The sequence below is a fragment of the Haliotis rubra genome, unplaced genomic scaffold, assembly GCF_003918875.1.
Source record: "Haliotis rubra isolate DU_JTF1 unplaced genomic scaffold, ASM391887v1 Scf93, whole genome shotgun sequence".
NCBI lineage: Eukaryota > Metazoa > Mollusca > Gastropoda > Lepetellida > Haliotidae > Haliotis > Haliotis rubra.
Genome location: NW_025767668.1, coordinates 2,271,419 through 2,295,554, shown reverse-complemented (window position 1 = coordinate 2,295,554; position 24,136 = coordinate 2,271,419). Strand labels below are relative to the sequence as shown.

Genomic DNA, 24,136 nt, shown 5'->3' with positions numbered 1-24,136 from the left:
TGATATTGCTAGAATATTGCTGAAAGCAGCGTAAAACTAAACTCACTCACTCATTCCAAGATAAAATGGTTCATCCAACGTTCTGTAAGAGCTCCGCACTCTTTGTTAAATATACATCAATTGTTACCTGAACAACGAGGAGAGTTCTATGGATATACAACTTCTTTAATATAATATGAGCGACGTTTCGGTGTAGCTACTAACACCGTTATCAAGCAAATGATGTGTTGAGTTTGTTGATGGCTGACACTGCCACGCCTCTATGTGCCCTTTTCAAAACGTAAAAAATGAGTCACCCCATTTTCAACGCTTATGTGTGTGTTGATATTTCGTGTTAACTTGCTGTTGTCACGAAATTGCACACGCGGTATATGGAACTGAATGGCCAGATGAAAACAGTGTGTTACTGTTAACATGACGCCCATGATTCGACAACAAAGCAACACATACCAGCCAGTCATTGACCGAGACCAGGGCCAGTGTATGAAATCAGGCCCGTCTAGATTTCTAACAGACGGTTTTACAGCTAGCCAGCCCTATGGTCTGGTAAACAATTTATATGTTCCATACCATCTCAGTCAATCAATCAATCTTAATTCAGAACTGAAGGCCACAGGCCTATAGTACAAGTATATACAAAGTTCAAAAGCAGAGTGGATTTCTCTTCAATATAGCATGATATATATACAAAGCAATATTTTCAATAAATATACGGTTAGAAGTTGACAACAGATGGATAAATTTATGTTTTGACGGTTGTTTCGTGAAATAACTGGGTATATATTTGCTTCTAATGTTTCTATAATAATCACAAATGAGCAGAACATGGTATTCATCAAAACCAGGGAGACTATATAACTGTATGATATCTTTCAGTGGCATTTAGAAGTTGTACATTGATGTCCAAGATATTTTTATGGATTAAACTTCTTTTTAATTTCTCTCACGACGTTTCGAGACCATTCCAGGTAGTTCGATTAGACAGAGATTCAGATGCTACATGGAAATCTATTGGAGGAGGTGTATGTATGTATATAAATGAAAAATGGTGTCGTAACTTTCTTGTGAGAGAAAGGATATGTTCACCAAACATCGAACTTCTATCAGTGTCTATGCGGCCTACTTATCTACCACGTGAATTCGGTCAGATCTTTGCTGTGAGTGTCTACATACCTCCCAGTGCCGATAACAAACAAGCAGCTGATGTAGTTCATAATCATGTTCAATCCCTAGAGCTGATTTGTCCTGATGCGCCGAAATTCATACTTGGAGATTTTAATGGATGTACCCTGAAGTCTGTGCTCCCCACCTACAATCAGTATGTAACATGTTGTACACGGAAAGACAAGATCCTTGACTTATGTTATGGTAACATCAAAAACGCCTACAAATCATATAGTAAACCACCCCTAGGAGCTTCGGACCATAATTCTGTGTATTTGCTGCCCACATATCGTCAAAAGGTAAAAACAGAGAAGGCTATTGTTAAGACTGTCAAATCATGGAACAGAGAATCTATTGAAACTCTACAAGGATGTTTTGCGTGTACAGATTGGGACATGTTCTATGATGCAGAACAAACATTAGAAGGAATGTGTGACGTCATTACGGATTATATACATTTTTGTGTCAACAACATAATACCAGAAAAAGAAATCAGAATTTTCCCAAACACCAAGCCCTGGATCACAAAAGAAATGAAATCTTTATTAAACGAAAAGAAACTAGCATACATGAAGAAAGATAGAATAAAACTCAAATGCATACAGAAGGACATCAATCTTAAAGCTCGTGGATGTAAACTAGCGTACAAAGAGAAAGTTGAGAGACAGTTTCAGCAAAGCAATCTGCAACAAGCCTGGCAAGGCGTGAACACGATGATTGGCAAGAGCAGGCGACGACAGACAACCAACGCCGGGGATAATAAACCTTTGCTGAGGACCTCAACACTTTCTACGGCCGCTTTGATTGTCACGACTTTACCGATGAGAGAGCCCAAGTTAGTGAAGCCGTACAGGATGGTGAAAGTCGTATCCATATATCAGAAGCTGACATCATTCAAAGCTTCTCCAGAATTAACATCAGAAAAGCAAAAGGACCTGACAGCCTTGACGGCATTGTGTTGAAGGTGTGCAGACTTCAACTGTGTACAGTTTTCACTAGGTTGTTTCAATTCTCAGTGAATACACACGTTATTCCTTCGGTCTGGAAAACATCAGAAATTGTACCAGTTCCTAAAAAGACACAACCTAAAGAACTCAACGACTACAGGCCAGTTTCTCTCACATCTATAGCAATGAAGTCGCTGGAACGTATCTTGTTGAGACATCTCCGTCAGGAAGTTGCCGACATACTGGACCCGCTTCAGTTCGCCTACAGGTCAAGGAGAGGAGTTGTTGATGCCACACTGTCACTCCTGAATAATGTCTATAAACATCTAGAGACAACTAAGTCATACATCAGGATCCTCATCAAGTGGATCGAAAACTTTCTTGTGGACAGACAGCAGTACGTGAAAGTTAACGGGGCTGTATCGAGTAAACGTAGTGTAGAGGGGGAAAAGAACAGGAGTATTACACAGCCTTGTGGTGCACCAGTGTTGGTGGTCCGTTTACTCGATACAGTCCCGTTAACTTTCACGTACTGCTGTCTGTCCACAAGAAAGTTTTCGATCCACTTGATGAGGTATGAGTTAACGCCCATGCTTAACAGTTTCTGTATCATGATATGTGGCTGGATAGTGTTGAACGCAGATGAAAAGTCAACGAAGAGGAGTATAAGTATCTGGGAACCTTCATTGACTCTAAGCTGAACTGGAATTCAAACACTGAAGCCCTATACAAAAAGTGTCAACAACGTCTTCATCGCATGCGTTAACTGAGATCTTTTAATGTTAACCCATCTGTGATGTCATCTTTTCATGTAGCATTTATTCAGAGTATTTTAACATTTTTCTTCCATTGTTGGTACGGGTCTCTCTCAGTTCATCTCAAATCTAAAATAGACAAAATTGTTAACACTGCAAGTAAAATCGCTAGAGTCAGATTTGAATGTTTATCATCAATATATGAGCGGCAAATCGTGAATCAAGCTGTCAAAATCATATCTGACCGTACTCACTACTTAAATTCGGAATACAACCTTCTCCCTTCAGGCCGCCGATACAAAGTTCCAATTGTGAAAACTAAGAGAGCCCGTACATCCTTTATTCCAAGTACCATATCTCTCTTTAAACAAATGTGAAGATGCCTAAATCAAAGAATTTATGTAAATATGTTGGGTATCTCTCTAATGTGTCAGTAGCTCTGCTGATGTAACACAAATTCCTGAAAAGGCATTAAAGTATTATTGTAAACCAAAAGTCACTGTGTTCTTTAATCTGATTGGTTGAAAAACGTGATCAAATGGTATTCGATTCCCGGACATTTGCTGCGTATTAATACATACAAACATCGCTCACACCATTGTATTGTTACGTCGTCAGCTGAGATGACGTCATTCAAATCATATTGTGACGTAAAGTCCGAATGACGTCACAAATGAGCAGTTCCAGATGCTACCATGGGAGACAGCCGAAACGGCCGGCTGATGACATTGCACTGCTGTACCCGTACTCTATGTCAATGAGTGCAGACACAAAAACGTGTGTGGACCTTTTGGTTTACTTTTGTGTTTACAATGTCGATAAACATCATGTGTTGACGCCGTAGGTTCCAAATGAATTCCCGTGCTTCAAATACTCAATAACACCCGGAAATTGGCCAACACATGATGTTTATCTCCTAATTCTATTCTATTCATCAGGTGAACTGGCAGTTAGGACTATGACGTCGTCACTATGACGTCATAACTCAGTTATGACGTCACAATGCAAGTGACATGCCAGTTCACCTGATGAAGGGACCTGGAATGGTCTCGAAACGTCGTGAGAGAAATTAAAAAGAATTTTAATCCATAAAAATATCTTGGACATATATAACTGTATATTATACCTGGCAAAACATACCAGCCAGTCATTAACCGACACCAGGGCACCTGCCCATTTCTTTGCCCCGCCCCCATCGTTCTACGTTGTCAGTCCCATTAGCTTACATTTGCCCATTACTATCCCCCAATCAGTACCAAATCCAGATTGATAATCAATCCATGCCGCGCTTCTCATGAGCTTTAGTTCACCAGTTTTCTTTGGTAGGCCTGTTCACGTTCCCGAAAAGTATCGCTTCGCGCAAACGCACCAACAAATTGTCTAACGCTGAGGCCCCCGTCACACAATTCGGACGTACTGCGCGCTTGACTCCAACTGTTTATGAGGTGAGATGTGTTTCATTTATAAATGAGATTCTTTACACTATTAAGTGGATACTAACTACATGAAGGGTGATTTTCTTATGTTCAAGGATGGTAGTTCAAAACGAAATTGTTTCCGCTTATATAACAATAGTTTGAGTTGCATTTTTAAATCTGCATTGTGAACACATTCTCCAGCCTATATCCAGGCCGATATGATGACAACGGAAAAGTCTATTACCAGAGACCATATAATCTATTATGTGGTCTCTGCTATTACTAGAGTCCATCTGTAAATCAACTTCAGTATGACAAAGTCACAATCAACTCCATCGTCTAAACAATGGACTCTTTCAATCAACTATTTAATCAGCATTCAGTAAGCTTGTTTATCGCTTGTACAGCAAAGCGTCTATCACTCAATATAAGAAGTCATTATCGCTAACGCTGACATATCCCCGTACTGTTTATTTGCATGACATAAATGGCGGCAAGAAGCCCTCGGAGTTCTGCTTAAATATGTCAGTTGAGTATAACCGACATAAATCTACCTGTCCCAAGTTGAAGTTTCTGGTCATGCGTTAATTAACGTAGCTATTATATATTTCCCATCATAACATGTGATTAAAACAATATTTTATTTCCATCAATGTTTACATTTTACATGTTCCGTGATATAGCAAAATGGAAATAGGATAAGCAAACGGCAGGGCAAAAGGCCTATATCAACGCTCCTCCGCATATAGTACGTCATGCCTTATAATCAATTCTACTGAGCAAAGACATTAATGGATTTATCAAAGTAAAAATGAAATAAAAATAAAGAGCAGGACATCAAATGCATTTTATATCCTTAGGTTGTCACTTAAATTTCGTAAAGCGGTTAGTTCGAGGTATGTAATTTTGAACTGATTTTATAATGTTTTCATGGTCTGAAGGAGATGAATCGTCACTGCAGTGAAGTATACATGTAGTGTATTGGTAACCATTTGTAAACGCAGTTTGTAGTCATGTAATTAAATATATATACCACACTCCATTGTTGCTTACAAAGCTGTGGTATGTTATTTACTACTATCTGTTTTAGATATAATATAGTGCCTTGTGTCTCATAGGCCATATGGCCGGATGTTATATTTTATTGAATGTTTTAAAGTTTATGTATGTTTTATATATAACATGTGACACAAAAATAAAAATATTTTCTTCTTCTTCTTCTCATGTAGTATGTGTGATAAGTAGGCTTACTAGTACACTCAATGTTATTTGTAAATTCACATAGCCGAATTGACCGGAATGACGTCATATGGTCATTAGCGTTGTAAGGTCCATCTTATGTTGGTAAGTTAAATTGTTTGGTTTTGGGTTTTTTAAACCTGTACGTTTCTAATGTTATGAAATTGTCATAAGTGTACATGAATTGTCTAAACTATGTGAAAACTTTGAACTTTAACCGATCTGGTTTCTTTATACTTTCATTGGTTTGATATGGTTTCCGTCACATTTTGCCTTTTGCACCCGTAGGATCGTGTTTCGACAGATACCGACACTGATCGTTGGCAACAATGCTATTTCTTGGACGCATATTTCCACCTGCCCGACCATGTCTCCGCGTTCTCATGTTACCTCATTGTGTTTGGGCTTGCTACACACAACGCCCTATGTTGGATCCCCATGAGGGCAAACATCCCATTACTATCACCGGGCGCAGAACGTCTGGTTAGTGACGTTAGGCCACAGGAAAATAGTTTCTTGTTTCTCATTACCGACCGAACATAAAAATGGTCCAACCCTATTTTTTTGTTTCACTGGTAAATTTGCCTGTATAGGAAAGAGAGTATTTATGGATGTCATTTTCTTTATTATGAGGACTGACTGACTGACTGAGTTTGGTTTTACGCCGCTTCTAGCAATATTCCAGCAACATCACGGAGGACATTTTTACCTGTACTTTTTTCACCGAAAACGGCTAATGTACGGAGATATATTAATGATGAACAAAATCCGTTTAGTTACACAATGAGTGAGTGAGTTTAGTTTTACGCCAAGATTCCAGCAATATCACGGCGGGGGACACCAGAAATAGGCTTCACACATTGTACCCATGTGGGGAGTCGAACCCGGGTCTTCGGCGTGACGAGCCAACGCTTTACCCGCTAGGCTACCCCACCGCCCTTATTATGAGGAACACAGCGTTTCGGAGTATGTGTGTTGTGGTCCTCAAAATAAAGAAGATGACATCTCTAAAAACTCTCTTCCATATGTGTATCACTTCTAAATGCCATTCAAAGACCTTGCCTGTGTAAAGCTGGCAGAATTCCTAGATCCGTCTCAGCTTCCGACATTCCAAGTTTTCAACTAACATTGTATAGGAAGTCACAAAAAAACAAAAACGAAAAATCCGCCCTACCTATTTATAGGGGTGGGTATTGCAGAGAATATTCATATTGCGATATATTGCGATGCAAAGCATGTATTGCGATATGCATTGCAATATATTGCATGAAGTATTTTTAAACAAAAAACTACTTATAATCGAGTTACTGCTTGATTTATAGAGCAAAAACACAACAAAATCACTATGCTTGATTAAGCTTAAATGACAAATTTTAATCATGATAAAATAAAAATGTGAATAATATTTGGCACAAATGAAACAAGGAAATATCCGAAGATTTCCGAGTGTTACGATGTTTTCCGAATGCATGTCAAAATACCGGTTTTCGATCGGCGTATCGCAATACGTATTGTTTTCATGTCTGAACCGATAAATACCGGTAAACCGGTTATATTGCGCAGCCCTACCTATTTACTTTTTTTAAAAAGTGATGAGAAACAAGACAATTATTTTATGTGGCCTTATGTTGTACAGCAGTGTTCAGTATATATTTGTCTTCCCACTTAGACGATTCATATTTGTGTCAGGTACGAGAACCCTAGATTATCCCTGGATAAACCACTCACCCGTTATGATTATTTTCACCCGAGTTTCAACTTTCAGAACAAAGGGACCCAACCCCCTCTGGATCCGCCTATGTAAACACCTGTGGACGAAAGCCCACTTGGACCTTGGACAAAACCCCGCCCATGTAGGACAAAACCCCCAAAAGCTCCAAATGCATATGGTTCAGGCTCATTTCTTCAGGCGTGAATGACACCCTTCAAGGTGAAGGTGGTTGTTTAAAGGGTTTAAAAGTGTGTGTGAGTGGGGTGTGGGTGTGGTGTGTGTGTGGGGGGTTGTTAGGAAGCAGAGATGGCGAGTTGGCTTGGTTGGGTGGGTGAAGAAGATTGGGTGAATGGCCTTGAATATAAGTAACAAGTAAATAAAAGATTGTTGGTGAGAGTTATAAGTGAGTCGGGTCGAAATGGAGTGTTTTGGTAGGGGCGCGGACGTCGGAGAAGACAATGTGTGTTGAAGAGATGACGACGACGACGAATTAAATGGTTTAACGTCGGTTTCTGGCGGGCGCCAATTTCGCCGACGGGGCAGGTGGGAATAGGGAGTAAACCAGCATTGACGTAAACCACCATGCCCCAAAAAAATGTAAATGTAGGGGCTTTAACCTAGATGAATTTGGAATGAAAACGTTGAAAACATGAGATGAACAGAAAACTAAAAAGCCTAAGTTATAAAGGGAAAGGGATGAAGAAAACAGTAGTATTTGTTAATAAATGAGAGATAGAGTGAAAACTAAAAATAGATGTAAATGGGGGCCATGCATGGGATGGGGGGTACTAAATAGGTATAGCAAAGTGGGACATATAAATGAGTGCAGGTAAGCTGCAGGGGCTTATAAGAGAAAGAAAATGGGGTTAAATTGGTGGGGGGTGGGGGTATGGGGAGAGCGAAGAAGGCAGGGGGCGTGGCTGTTGATATAAGGCTGCGACTGAGCTGGCTGGGGTGAGTGGCCTTGACCTTGTACTGGAGAGGTTGGACTGGTTTGTTTAATATTTAGTGGAGGCTGATTGAGTCCCAGGTCTAAATGAGTAGGCTTATATTGGTGATAGAGATATAGTATGGATAAGTGAAATTTTGAAGCCTGGTCTAAATGTATGAGCTAGTGAGCAGTGGTGTTGTGGAAATTTGTTTGGAGGTTCTAAATTTTATGAAGTGGGTTAGAGTTTTGTAGGAAGGTGGCTATGGCTTGGAAGATAATGTGCGGATTGTAGGGGTTGAGGAGTAGGTGTAAATTATTATGGTATTTGGGTGGTATATTGCTGTGAACCTGCCTAATGTTTGTTTGTTGTAGGTGGCATTGTGTGAATATGTGGTTAATGTCCTCTGGTGTGTTGCAGTGGGTGCATAGTCTATCTGGGTGTCTATTTTGTTTGTATAGTGTATAATTGAGATTTGTGATGCCTGTAATAAGCCGGTTTATGCATGTGTCAATGTTTTTGGTATTGGAGAATGTAGGACATTTCTTAATAGGTGTTTTGATGATGTTTTTAACCCATGTTGATTTGTTGGTGTTTATGTTGTGTTGGAAGTTTGATTTGGTTATATTTGTTTTAATGAGTTGTTTGATTTCTGTTTTGGATGTGTGGAAGTTGATACTAGGTGAGTTGTGTGTGGTGGCAAGCTTAGCAGCTGTGTCTGCAGTGTTGTTTCCTGGTATGTTAGTGTGGCTGGGTATCCATAGGAATGTTATGTTTTTATTTAAGCGTTTAAGTGAATCGGTTTGAATAGTGATATTGTGAATTAGATTCGGGCGAGATTTTGAGTACATATTATGTAGCTGTCTGATGGAGCTGAGCGAGTCAGAGAGTATGACGAAGTTTGTTTGCTGTAGAGTGGGGATTAAGTGCAGTGCAGTGAGGATTGCGGTTAGTTCTGCAGTATTGATGGTGGTATGGTTAGTATAGTGCAGGTTTGTTGTTAAAGGGGGAGTTTGCTGCACATGGATGCCTATGCCTGTTTTGTTGAATATGTTTATGGATGCATCTGTGTAGATGTGAGTGCGGGAAAGGTAGTATGTGTTGATGTGGTTGTCTATTATGTCTAATTTGGTGTGATTATCAGTGTTGTCTGGTAAGTTTTGTAGAGTGAAGGCTAGGGTGGTGTCTGTATTTAGTGGTGGTTTGTCATGGATGTAGCTTGTAATAGGAGGTGTGTGGTGTATAGTGTTTAGCTGTTGTGCATGTAGCAGACTGTTGAGGTGGGTGAGGCATGGAGCTTTGGATGGGTTACTTGGATTTTTTGAGTGTTGATTTTTTAGTGTTATTGTATTTGTTTGTGATTAGTTTGAAGATAGGGTTGTGTTGGGCCCCAGCCCTGTAAGTGAGTGTGGTTTGGTTGATTCTATGGGTGATTGAAGATGTGCCTGTGATGAGGAGAAGTGTATTGAGGGAGGTACCACTCCTCGTGCCCGTTGCAAGTTTGAGGGCCTTGAACTGCACTGAATTTAGTTTTATATATATACCAACACTGCATATGTTTTCCCCAATGTCAAGCTTCCAGGGGCGGTGGGGTAGCCTAGTGGTTAAAGCGTTGGCTCGTCACGCCGAAGGCCCGGGTTCGATTCCCCACATGGGCACAATGTGTTAAGCCCATTTCTGGTGTCCCCCGCCGTGATATTGCTGGAAAATTGCTAAAAGCGGCGTAAAACTAAACTCAGTCAGTCAGTCAAGCTTCCACTGTAAGTTGTACGTTGTATTATGTAATAATATGTTTAATTGTATTTAGGGAGAAGACGATCATAAGTGGTGCACTTGTGCCTAATCCCGTTGTCTTTTGGACAATAAAATATGTTTAAACCAATTTAATTTTTGAAGGTTATTAGGGGAGAAGTTATGGAGGACCGGGGCAGCATAATCCAGTTTCGACTGTATGAGCGTTTTATATATATTGGTAAGTGTGTGTTTGTCGCCACCCCAGTTTGTGCCGCTGATGGCTCGCATTAAGTTTAAATCTTTTTGACATGAGTTGACCAAGTTATGAATGTGGGGTGTCCATGTCATATGGTGGCCAAAGTTTACTCCTAGGAATTTAGCTTCTTTTTTTAACTCAATTTCTTGGTTATTTAGGTGTAGTTTGGGGGTGTAAATTCGCATACGCTGAGTTTTGAATAATATGCCCACGGGTTTTTTAACATTTATGTGGAACCCCCATTTTGGGGCCCAATTTTGTATATAATTTAGCATTTTTTTTATTTTTGTGGATGTCTGTTTTACTGCAGTGGACGAAGTCCAAAATGAGATATCATCAGCAAATTTAGCAGTTGAGATTTCAGGCCATTTATCTGGAAATATGTCGTTAATCATGAAGTTGAATAAAGTTGGGGATATTATGCTCCCCTGGGGGGTTCCATTCTCTAGAGGATAAGGGTCCGAGATGGTGTTGTGAGATTTGATTGTTATTTGTCTGTCGTTTAGGAAAGAGTGGTTGAAATTTAGAATTTGACCGTGTATGGCATGCTTTTGGAGTTTTTGTGCCAAACCATGTCGAATGTTTTGCTAAAATCAGTGAAAATGGCCATAGTGTATTGTTTCTGTGCCTGAGCTACTTTGATACCTTGTTCTAAATGTAAAATGTGGTCTAAAGTTTTTCGATTGGGAGTGAAGCCGCTCTGGTCTTCTTTAATGAGGTTTTTACTTAGGATTTGCTGTTTTAGCCTGTTATTAATGATGGGTTCAAGAGTTTTGCAAAGGTGGGATGTGAGGGAAATGGGGTGGAATGAATCGGGGATCGTTGTTAGGTTTGCCGGGTTTGAGGATTGGTACCACCCTGGCAGTTTTCCATGTTATAGGAATGTTTCCTGAGGTCCAGATGTGGTTGAAGAGTGAGAGCATGAGGTTTTGCATGTTTGGTGTGAGTTTGTTTAGTATGGTGTAGGTGATGGTATCTGGACCAGGGGCTGAGGCTGACTTTTTGTTTCTAAGTGCTGCTTGTAGTTCATATATGTTTATGATTTTGTTTATTGGGAGGTCTGTATGGGGGGGGTTGGGGAGAGTAGGGGTGGTGGTTTTTAATGGTGTTTTGAAAGTGTAGTTGGTAGTTGGTGGAGCTACTGATGGCCGAGAAGTGGGCAGCAACTGCGTTAGCCTTTTCTTTGTTTGTGGTGAGGTCTGGTAGGTTAGGTGAAATAGTTTTTTTGGAGATGCCCTTTATGGCTTTAAATTTATTCCACATTTTCCGGGTATTATTTTGTTTAGCCTCAGGGGTTGTACAGAATTTTTTCCACTGTTCAATTTTTGCTGCCTTTATCATTTGTTTGGTTTTATTTCTTAGTTTTTTAGCCAAATGTAATTTGGAACGGTCTCTTTTGGATTTATTAAGAGCCTTTTTTCTTGCCTTTCTGGCATTAATAATTTCCACCAGGGGACTGATTTTAGTGCAGGGTTGGTCCGAATGGTGGGTATGCATTTTTTTGTGATATCTAGGATGGCGTTTGTGTGATTGTTGTTGAATGCGTTTATATCTTGGTTGTGGATGCTGTTTGTGTCAATTTGGTTGCAAAGTGTTTTGAATTTGTGCCAGTCTGCTTTTTTTAGGTTGAATTTAAGTTCGGGTGTGTGTGTTTGGGTGTTGTTTATGTTGTTTGTTGGAGCGGTGGTGTCGTGTGTTGTAATTGTGATTTTGATGGGGCAGTGGTCGCTGCCCCAGATGTCATCGTGTACCTCCAATGTACAAGATTGTGTTAGTTTGGTGAATCCAGTGGCCATTCCATATATTTAAACCAAAGATATGAGCAGTGTTCAATATTGGCATTCTGCTAAGTGTTATTGTAAACTTTTCAATCAATTGGAAGTGACATATGCCACGAGTTCACCTTATCAAAACATCTACAGTAAACTATCCGCAACGCTAATTAAGCCTAATCAGAACCTAACCTTCAAAGGAAACCGCAGGTCGGCGTCCTGAGACTAGTGGAAAATCGAAAGGTCGGCGTCCTGAGACGACACCAAAAAGAGTTATAAATATTTGGAGCCATATTTTCATAAATATATGAACTATCAGCCAAAGTCATGCCATTTATATTCACTACAGTTCTCAATACTAAGTTGATTAATTAAACTTTTTTATACTCTTTAAGTCAATTAATCCTCGTCAATAATAAAACTTCACCCTTAATAATGTTTACAGACAAAACATGAAGTTAATTAATGAAGGCTGTTAATCCCTGTCACTGATAGTCTCTTTTACTGATTCAATCAAAACATGTCACTTAAAGTCAATCACTCAGTAGTTGAAACATGTTTGGGAGTTTTGTCCAAAGGTCCTCATAGGGGTTTTTGTCCTAGGGGGCTTTCGTCCACAGGGTTTTTATCCTACAGTCTTTGATGAGTTGGTGGTCAGCTTGGGCTGTGTACCCTTGCCAGGGATGATTGATGGTCGAAAAACCTTAAATGTAGATGGCCTCTTAGAGTTTTCTAATTTTGAAGTCTTTGTGGTCATTAGTGAAGGCTTTGGTTTTGTTCAATGCTGTGATGGAGGCTGGTGCTGATATGGTCATATAAAGCGGATTTCGGGTTTCGACACTGAGCTGGGATGTTTCATTAATTCGGGTTTGGGGGATCTGGGCGTTTCACCCGTGCAAGGGTGTCCACAAGACTTCCCTTACTTAGTGCTCCAACGTCTATGTGCCTCTTAAAGAAAGTTATCTCCATTACAGTATCAACCATTACAATCCATCAGATCACATGGCATACTCCCAATCAGGTATGGTCATATCATTTGCATTTGTCAATGCCATATGGATCGGAAGATTGATGAATCCCATGCAATAATTTTGGTCATAGTATATTTGCACTGCAAAATCTTGAATATGAGCATGTGTACATATTTGAAAAAATAGTTCGTTCTCAAATTCATAAAACATGCTCATGACACCGATTTGTCTGCAAGTTAGTATTAATTATGAGTGAGTGAGTTTAGTTTTGCGCAACTTTTAGCAATATTCCAGCAATATCACGGTGGGTGACACCAGAAAAGAGCTTCACACATTGTACGCATGTGGGGAATCGAACCCGGATCAAAATTCGGCGTGACTAGTATTAATTATGATTCGGCACCATTTCTAAATGTGTTTGATTAACATACGTTAGTAGGTGAAGGTTATTTATTGTACTTAAGGCCTCCGGTCCATAAACAAGTAATACAAGTATATATATAGTACATGTTACAGACATTTCACAAAAGAGTGAGTGAGTGAGTTATTATTTAACGTCACATCGGCAATATTTCAGCCATATTCACAAAAGAAATTACAGTTCAGATAAGATATTGTTTCTAAGGTTAACAGCATGTTTTACATAAAGCGCAAGATTAGGTATTACATTTTCATTTTTGGAGGATAGAATGGAAACAAAGGCAGCTAAAGGATACTTTGACAGGTAATTATTTGGGATATATTGTTTTCTTAAATCAGCATAATGTGGGCATACAAAAGCGAAGTGAATTTCATCTTCTATAGCCCAGTTACATAATGGACATATGCTTAAACGTCTCTCTATTGAAAATCGTCTGCCCTTATTTATTGATAAGTCTAATAAGCCCAATCGAAAATTGACAAATGTGCGTCTGATATTTCTAGATGTCAATATAGATAGATATAGTTCTGGTTGAATTAAGCTCTTATGTGATCTACATGTGTACAACTGATATCTTGAACTATTGTTTGGACAGGAATGTCATTCTTGATAATACATGCTAACAGATTGTTCTCGAAATTGCTTAAGAAATAGATTAATATTACCATCTGTTTCATTTAGCCACACAAATCCAAAGCCATGAGAAAATAAAAGATTTCTAATATGAGACGCCCATGTTGTCTTACGCCTATCATCTAAATGTACAAGCATGTTATAAGCTAGTTTTGGGATTCTTTGTTCGTGCATTCCAAGGATCTTTAACCAATATTTTGAACATCTGATTTGTGAATTTATATACATCGGATATCTACCGCATTCTCCATAAACCATACAAGTTGGTGTTGCTTGCGCTACATTTAAAAATCTTTTACATGCTAAAAGGTGTAGTTTCTCTAGACATTCATGACGTTGAAATCCCCAAATTTCAGACCCATAAAGCATAATCGGTTGGATTTGTGCATCAAACAATTTAAAATATATTTTCGGGATTAAAATTCCAAAATTCTGGGAAACTGACATAACATTAATAAGAGCCTTCTTTCTTAGCACGTGATTTCAGATCTATAACACTCTTTTTAAAGTTCATGGTATGGGAAAACACTAGTCCGAGATAGGTATAGTGATTAACAATAGATACATTTTTCCCATTCAAAAACATTTTTCTTTAGAGGCGACAGGCCCACCTCTTCTAAAGATAACTATGTTTGCTTTTTCAAAATTAACAAATAATTTCCATTCATTTGTATAACGTTGCAAAATATTCAGGTTGGTTTTGTAGACCAACGATATAGTATCTGACACTAAAATTACATCATCAGGAAAAAGGAGGATAAAAATTTCAATCATATCTGGAAACATTTGCACACCATGTTTACCTGAATTAGAACACAGTTCGCTTATAAAGACTTCCACTTCCCAAAACAATCCTATAGGGCTTAAAACATAACTCCTCATCACCCCTATTAAGGTAATACTCCCCGGGATGGAACTGAAACAACAGATAATGATATATCACCTGACCTAGTCGGTGACATCATCACAGAACAGTTAGTTAATAAATCATGATTTAGTAATATCAATTCGTTTACATAGATTTGTAAAATTTTGTTATATTATTTTACCTTGAAGTGTTGTTTTGGGATGTGGACCAGGACTTACAGTTCGCTTAAAAGAAGGAAAATAATATAGGGCCATAATTTACAACGATCCAACAGGGACAGTCAAAAAATCTTTGACATCATCACCACAACAAATGATTTAATATAAAAGTTTAGTTTTAAAATAGAATACATTTTCCCTTGAAACTTTTTCGTAAGCAGTGCCATAATTTACAACGATCCACAGAGTCAAAAGCTTTCTTAAAGTCAATAAATGCTACATAAAGTTTGTGTTTATTACGCGATAGACACTTTTGTATTATTGCATATAGTGTAAAGATATGGTCAGTAGTTGAATAATCTTTTCTAAAATTAAAGCCGCCTGGCATTCAAGAATTAAGTTTCTTAGATTTGACCAGTTTGAGATTCTGTTGTTTAAAACAGTTGTAAATATTTTCCCAATAACACTCATTAAAGATATGCCTCTATAATTATCTGGATTGTCTTGAGCCCCCTGTTTATGTATAGGGACGATAATTGAACGAGACCAGCTTTCTGGAAACGAACCACTTTCAAATACAATAATAAAACACTTATGGAGGAAGGGCATTAGCTCGACTTGAGAACATTTAATCATTTCGATTATAATAATGTCGGGACCAGCTGCTTTTCCGCTCTTTAAGTTATTTATAGTATTCTTTATCTCATCTACTGAAATTTGTGTTTCCAAAATCATTTGATCAACAGTGTCATAGTCATTCGAAGAGATAATATCATCATCGAAGGAATAACCATCACTTGAAAAAACAGCATCATTAGAAAAAACTGTCTTAAAATGTGTCATCCATTCACATTTTGAAATATTACTTTTAGGATTTGATCTCTTTCTAAATGAACAAACTTGTTTCCAGAACACAGCAGGATTGTGGATAGAATCATTCAATCTGTTCAATCTTTGATTACGCAGGTTAGATTTGAATTTTCTACATGAAGCTTTGTATTTGTTTCTAGTAAGTTATTCATACATTATAGCCCGTGACCATACTACTTGATTGATTCATGTATAACTATCCCGATTTATAAAAAAAATAAAAATAAAACGAGTCCAGTTATAAATTAGTCTTTTTATTACAATGGGTGTATTTCAGACAGAAAAATAGTAGATTTCAATTAAAAAAATCCATCGGACACAAACATAGTAACATATAGTATGATAAATTACGTACTATGGGGTAATTTACATATTTCGGACAAATTTGAGATTGCGTTGATCTCAAGTCCTTAAAGTGGAAGTAAGAATAACATAGATACGCTAAACTCCCAGGCATTTTGAGGTATTGAGGAAGTTGCATATTTGGAGTTATTTAAATATATATTTCATTATATTTTGACAAACAAATATACACACGCTGATCGCTGTTCAGACAATGTCTGTGGCCAGGCCACCTTCAGAAAATGTCCAACTCGACACAGTCTGGAACAGTTTCTCTTTTTATCATTTCATTTTTCATGTGAAACTATTATGAACAAATCTCTCATGCTATCTCATTTATTTCCATCATCTCGTCCGAAAGGAAAAAAGAAATGTCTTCTTAGAATATCATTTCTATCTCTCTTGCAGACTTGCCCTGGTTTGCCCTGCTCTTCTATTACCCTAAATGTTGATGAGTGTGCTCTGACTAGCCAGACTGTGTCTTTATTAGTAAATTATAATAATCTGTTATTATCATATATTTATATAGCGCCGAGTACCAGCTAGGTATTTGAATCGATCATTGGATGTCAATCTCAACGGCATCTTGTATTATGAATCTCAACTCCCTGGGGACCATACAATTCTTGCAGCCACCAGGCACACCAAGTGAATGTGGCTCTCCCATTCTTACGAGGTACCCATTCATAGCTGGGTGGACTGGGACACATATCCATAGTTACTGCACGTTGCTGTACTCGCAACTAGGGTTGTGTACTGTACACTAGGGGTTGTGACAACACTGAAAGAGTCACAAAGTTGATACCAAGGTCGGACATAAAATCAGGTTGTGTTGAGAGGCAAATTAGTGCTCAGATCGGCTGAATAAATATTTGACTGATAAACACTCTTCATTATTCATTTGGAGCTTTTTGGTTTTTTGTCCTACATGGTGTTTTTTTTTTGTCCTAGGGTTTTTTGTCCCAGGGGGGTTTTGTCCACAGGGGTTTTTGTCCGCACCCCGTTTTTACACCCGGTCACAGGTGGGCTCGATCCCGACACCTCAACCTCGCTGGATCACTAGCCTGGCGTCTGAGACAGTTCGCCCACCACGCCCCGTAACTGATTATGACTAACATCGAATTGCCCTTTATCTTCATGAGTTGTTCTGAATTTTAAAATGCTTACAGTATTAATAAGTTCAGATTAGAATCTTGAATATATTTAAATAAAGAAGGCTGGGAGAGGATTCAGCCCTCGGCTATACAAACAACGCAGGCCATTTTCTAAAGGGATTAAAACTCAGACATATACAATCCGCTCTCCATCTAAGAATGACACGCTTTGACCCTGTATTCAATTGTCCTGAAACGTTGTTTATTGATTTAAACAGTATTTTATTTCCCGAAAGACATGTGATATACATTAAACATGATTAAGTTACAAAAAAGGAAAAAGGATCAGCAAACAGGCTGCATCAGCCTATGTAAATGCTTCTCCTAAACATAATCTTGCAGAGAATGATTTTATAAGTACATTTGTGGAAATAAGTAATTCAATAATTTCAAACTAAGTAAAGCATATGGTACCACACTTTATGGAAAACGGTTGGTATCATTTAAGAAACTGTAAACCGATTTTATTATTAATTCGTTTTCATACTGGGGCAAAGATTCATCGCCGCTTAGAATAGCATGTAAACTTATATTATTTTGAAAGAAGTATTAAATAAATCTAAACCTATCATATAGAGACACTGAAGGAAATAATGGTAAGCATCTTCTCGAGTGTTCCCACAGGAGCAGGTTCGGCTGTCTGACAAATATCTATCAAACAAGTGAGAATTAAGATCACTGCAGCCCAGGCGCAAACGACAGAGAAGAATTTGACCTCGCCTGGGACCATACGATATATAATTCTTAAATGTTGGGGATAATGTCATGTCACAAGATATACATTTCTTAAATTTTGATAATGATTCTCCATTTCTCATATTGATGTCTAGCGAATTCCATGCCTTAACAGTAGATGGGAGAAAAGAATTATTAAAGTAAGATACACGCCCTGCATTACACTGTTTATTCATAGGTGACGTTGATTATCAACTTTGGCAATGGTGTGAACAAATTTGAAAAACAGAAAATTGCTCAAATATGTTACATGAGATATTGTATCAATCATTAACATATATTTTAAAGAAAAATGCATGAAGTAATAAAATAAGGACAAAAAAACGAAATAATATACCAACGGGTGCACAACGTGAGTAACTTGCAGGCATTTGTATAAGACAGAGGTGTATTTCAAAGTGTATCTAGCAAGCGAAGCAACAGACAGAATACATCCAATTTTTCAAATGACAATTGACCAATTCATGCCCGTGTTTGAACATTGTAAAAACTTACCTCGACAGGAAAACATGCCTTGAGGCATTGTCCAACACATCATTTCCTTACTATACATAACAACAACGCCCATACTTGATTACTTTGTCATTGTCAACATGTCCATTAAGGCTATCAATGTCATAATGTTACGTAATAAAATGCCGTGTTAGACAATGACACAATTAGTTGCCAGTTAATCAGAACTAATTTGTTAACTCACAGACAAATACAATTACGTCAAAGACCAGGAAGCTTGTTTATATAGGAACCGAGCTAAATGTAAGAGGATTAAACATTATAATATCTAACACAAGGTGTATTCTCTTTTTTGCCTGCACTTTAATTGGCTATAAGCGGATTAGGATTGACAGTCGAGTGCTTGCACAATATAGCCTGTTCGAGTAAGTGGAGTTCACTCCCCACCAAGTTCACTCACTGATAACAATGTCACCATATTTGTCAAATGATTCATACTCGTGTATTTATTGTACTGGCGGATGTTATATGCCATAAACAAAACTTACCGTTTCTCCTTATTTGCTGGCATACTTACATTTCTAATAGGGACTATAGCATTAATCCCAATTGTTCTAAGGATTAGTTCGGGCCACTGAGATTAATCCCTAAACAATACCTGCCGGCAAAAAGAGAACACCCCCCAACACAAATGCTTTAAGTTTCTCGCTTTGATATGTAGTTACTGATGAAATTAGTTCATTGTTCACGAGATTACGTCGGCGTGCCACTTGATGCTCTTCACCTATATACATGTATATAGTTTCAGGTGAGGTGCATGCTGCTCACATCACATAGAAGATTCTACTCAGTTCTTATGCTTGTGAGGACGGTATTGTACGACAATGAAACTGCTCCATCGCTGCTCACATAACATGGGTTATTGTGGTTCGTTAAGATCTGGAGTAATCATTATCAGTGTTCTCAGCGTTGCCACAATAATGCTGAATAAAGTCACTGTGGATATGTATTCCGGGAACGCTCCATACACAGCGCCGTCAAGAATCTGGGAGCGTAAAGTTCATATCATAGGATCAGATCGTGTACAATCTGGCATCCAGAAATCAACTCCAAACAACCGGAAGCAGAAATCAACTCCAAACAACCGGAAGTCCAAAGTGATCCCCAGAGGTGGAACTCGTTGCCCAAGTGTTTTGGACAATATGTCAAAAGGACACTGGAAGCAAAGGGTCATGACAAAGCAAGAAGTGTTCACACAAGAAAAGTTCCTGAATCATTCTCGGAAACAACTAAATATAATTAGTCCTATATCAAGACCAGATGGGCTGTGTGGAAACTTTACTCTTCCCTATAACCGCCAAGCGAGAGCTCTCTGTTACCCAACCAGCAAAACACCTTGTTGTTTTAATAATAGATGCGTCGCGCTACCAGAGGAAAAGTGTCGCTGCAAAAACTGCTACGACGTCAGACAACGTGTACACGCGGAGTATGCTACGTGGATACCGGCGGACAAGAGGTGCTCGTTTCATGTTTTCACGGGAAAGGAAGCCTGTCAACTTTTGGCTAATTCGACACTGTTTCTGTTTGGAGATTCTCATTTTCGTCATTTTTATACTGCGATGCTTATGTTATTGCGTAACGATCCGATCGGCGGTGGACTTAAAGATAAAGATAGAAATAGCAACGGTAAGTTGACGATATTTCCAAATTTTCGAGGAATATTCTTTTATTAGAGAAATTAGAAAGTATGTATTTCGTTCTACTCTACATGGTTTAACAGGAGGTTTAAAGTTGGTGTGGGTTACGATTTAATTCATAAATAGAATATTCAGTTGTTAGGGCATCCACAAACAAACAAAACCTACACTACTTTTTAAAAAGTTAGGGTTTTATTTTTTAATTCTTTTAATTCATGTCAGAGTTCATTGCATTGTATAGAATAGTATATCATTGTATATCATTGTATATCATTGTAAGGAAATCAATGGATATAGAATGTGGACAAAAACAGTTTGAATATATGTTGAGGATACGTCATGAGACCATATAACCTATGGCTAATTAAGCTACAGGTGAGGAAATTAACAAAGAAAAACTTCAACGTGTTATTTAATCATATTCTGCCAAGTGTTTTATTCAACCAGATAAAGGTTTTATTCAAAATTGTGCCTACAGATAAGGTTTCCATTTTCAATATTAGAGTGAGTGGGCTTAGTTTGACGCCGCTTTTAGCAATATTCCAGCAATATCACGGCTGGGGATACCAGAAATGGGCTTCACTCATTGTGCCCAATCATTGTTAGACATCTGGTCACATCTTTTTTCTTGAAGTGATATTATGATTCTTTCGAGTTTTTGTTATTAATGGTCAGCGGTTTTGGTGTTTCGTAAGGAATATTATTAGTAAGTTATTTTTCTATTGTGACCAAAACTATGTTAGGTAGTGGCATTCTGCATGACATGAATCAAAGATTCTTGTTCATATTCACAAAAGTAGTCACCAGCAATATTCACTCTAGACAATTCAGTTTGGACATAAATAGGTAGTTGCTTCTCTACTCTTAACATTGACTGTGTCGTGAATTGTGAAAATTTGTTTGTCAAATGCCACAGTTCAGAACATTCCACCTATATGGCATTGGCAAGACATGCTGGATTTAAGGAATTGAATAAGGAACATGTATATTATCTGAACTCGATTATTCAAGTCGATTATACAAACTGATGGTATAAAAACCGAAAGAAATAATTCAAGACCCCAAAGGTGCTCTTAAGTTAATATTCTAAAAACCTTCAAAGATAGGACTTTTAAATTTGGACACGGTTCAGGATTATCTCCATATTTCATCATGGCTTCTTTAATATACAACTTATATGGCAGCGGTATGTAAATAATGAAGTCTTCAAGTTATCGATATCATGAGCATCGATCTACTCAGCATACCATGGCATGCATCTCCCACGTCAGAGAGCCTGACCATCCGATCCCCTTGGTTGACAAGCACGTGTTTCTGAAAGTCAGTTCCAACCTATCTCAATGCATGGAATGATAATACTTTTTGCAATGGTGTGTAATAACAAGAAACGAGTTGATCAATCAATCAATCAATTTTTATTCCATGTTCTTTGAGTGGCATGTAGAACCTGAAATGATAAAGAGGAACAATTTTTATGGATCGACAAACATTTCTGTGTAGATGCTAGTTTATGAATTTTTACGACACGTAAGCTGCATTAGAAAAACAAATTTCATATTCTTACAGCCTTACTTTTCAAACTACAAATGAAATCATGTTCTCACACACATACATCTTAAACACATTATACTGATAAAATAGAAAGTATATTGACTATTGATATAAAAGATAAACACTTACAATAATTTACATCATTTATGAAATATCCAACAGGTAAGTCGGAATTCTATAGAGGTAAACATAATGTAAATAACTGGAGTTACATGTTATGTATTGTGTAAAGTTATAAAAGCATTGTGTCTCAAATGTGTAAAAATCTTCTAGGGAAGAAAGTTGTAGTTTTACAATGCTAATCACCTAGGAAACTGAAAGCTATTGTTTTGAGGAGCTTGATAGTTTGAGACAGGAATCGCCTAAGCCGTCCACCCTTTGATAAAATCGACCAACTGTTTTGACTCAAGCACATAAAATGATGCTACAACGGATAAAGATAAAACAATTTGAAATGTTAATTCTAAAACTATATCACAAAAGCATACACACTACATCCCGCTACAATATGACAGTGGCTTGGATAATGTATTAAAGGCTGCATACGAGGCAGGCATTCATGGTGTACAATGCACCCGAATGAAATGCACCCTAATTTTGTGGTAATCTTTCAACCTACATCCTTACTATCTGCTGAAACACGGTCATTGCTCAATACAACCCAAGTATAATGTCTGACCTAGATACATGTATTCACTGGATGAAAGGCTGCTTTGTGTAAATACCAATCCGGGTATCAGGTCACCCCGTGTCTCAGGAGGCGCGCAGCAGTATGGCCACCTCCAGTTTTTCGCCTCTAGGTAGTTTCATGGATTTGTCCCTTTGTGACCAATGACAAAAGATGTGAATGACCACAAAAAATGACCCGTGCAGTTCGATAGCAAGTTTTACTTTATTTAATACATCCGTGTCTAGGAGAAGTACAATAAGTAGCCGCTTAAGTTTTTGTGAGTGATAAACATCGTTAGCACGTATTGTATTAACAATACTATTCACACAGACATCCTTAAACAGTCATTTTTTTCTACTTGCTCCCGTATACTTTCTTGATTGTTTGCGCCCTATAAAACACCGCCATCATCTGTGAATGGTCAAGTTACAAATAATGTTTCCCTATTCATGTCTTTCCATTTCCGCCACTCAACACGTTCACCATTTATAATAATAATAAACATAATAGGCCATTTATATAGCGCCTTTTCACGTCACAGGGATATGCTCAAAGCTTTATCGGAGGTTAGCTAGAAAAGGTAACGCCCCTTATTCATATCAATTCATAGCTGGCAGATGTATGTGTATTGGGTGTGGTGGTGAGTTTAGGAGAGAGAGGGTGTGGTTCTCTTTTAACATTAGTGCATCTACTGTACTTAAATTCGAACCTTATTAACCTTTTTCTTCGTGTTACAGTGACTCTAAAGAATTGTCCGGGTCCCTACCAGTTCGGATCTAAGGAATGCAGACCAACCCTTGAACTGAAGGCAAAACCTTTGTGCAATGGCAGTTTCAACCTGAAGTATATCAGTCACACGAAGGCTTCGCAGGGTCCGGATCTATATAACAAAATCAAAGCACCTGGTCGTAGAAAGAAAACGCTTGCTATGATTTCACTTGCAGCACGCGAAGGCAACAATGTAACTAAGTTTATGGAATATCTAAAGCCGGCCTTAAATTTTGTGAAAAACACTTCCTTCAAATATCCGAAGTTAATGTGGGCAAACGGCCACGCACCTGGACTTCTCAAATCGCCAGTATATGAACGTCAGGGGCTTCAGTATATGAAAAAAGCAAACGATAATATGCATAAACTGTTGAGGCCTCTTGGTATTCCTGTGTTTGATACATTCAATATGACGAGTACCACCATCAGTTTTGATGGTACCCATTATGGCTACGGTGCAACGACAGCCAAAGTTCAGTTACTGCTGAACTACCTGAAGGAGCTGCAGGGCAAACATCAGTGGTGAATGGTGATTGGGGATGAACTACCGGAAGGAGCTGCAGGGCAAATATCAGTGGTGAATGGTGATTGGGGATGAACTACCGGAAGGAGCTGCAGGGCAAATATCAGTGGTGAATGGTGATTGGGGATGAACTACCGGAAGGAGCTGCAGGGCAAATATCAGTGGTGAATGGTGATTGGGGATGAACTACCGGAAGGAGCTGCAGGGCAAACATCAGTGGTGAATGGTGATTGGGGATGAACTACCGGAAGGAGCTGCAGGGCAAATATCAGTGGTGAATGGTGATTGGGGATGAACTACCTGGGATGAACTACCTCAGTGGTGAAGGAGCTGCAGGGAGCTGCAGGGCAAATATCAGTGGTGAATGGTGATTGGGGATGAACTACCATGGAAGGAG

The 24,136-nt window shown here is 38.4% G+C and overlaps 1 protein-coding gene and 1 long non-coding RNA gene across 2 annotated transcripts; one reads left to right on the top strand and one right to left on the bottom strand.

Annotated features, from left to right (window-relative positions):
• Positions 1-4,224: 4,224 nt before the first annotated feature.
• LOC124264569 lies at positions 4,225-23,742 on the top strand. Its single transcript, XM_046699319.1, has 3 exons — positions 4,225-4,311; positions 19,333-20,216; positions 23,186-23,742. The coding sequence occupies exons 2-3, from the start codon at positions 19,415-19,417 to the stop codon at positions 23,740-23,742; spliced, it is 1,359 nt and encodes a 452-aa protein (XP_046555275.1). The 5' UTR covers positions 4,225-4,311; positions 19,333-19,414.
• Positions 21,649-22,517, bottom strand: LOC124264570. Its single transcript, XR_006895170.1, has 3 exons — positions 22,504-22,517; positions 22,085-22,154; positions 21,649-21,674 (listed from the first exon to the last, which is right to left on the bottom strand). It is a non-coding gene; the product is annotated as an uncharacterized LOC124264570 (long non-coding RNA).
• Positions 23,743-24,136: the final 394 nt, after the last annotated feature.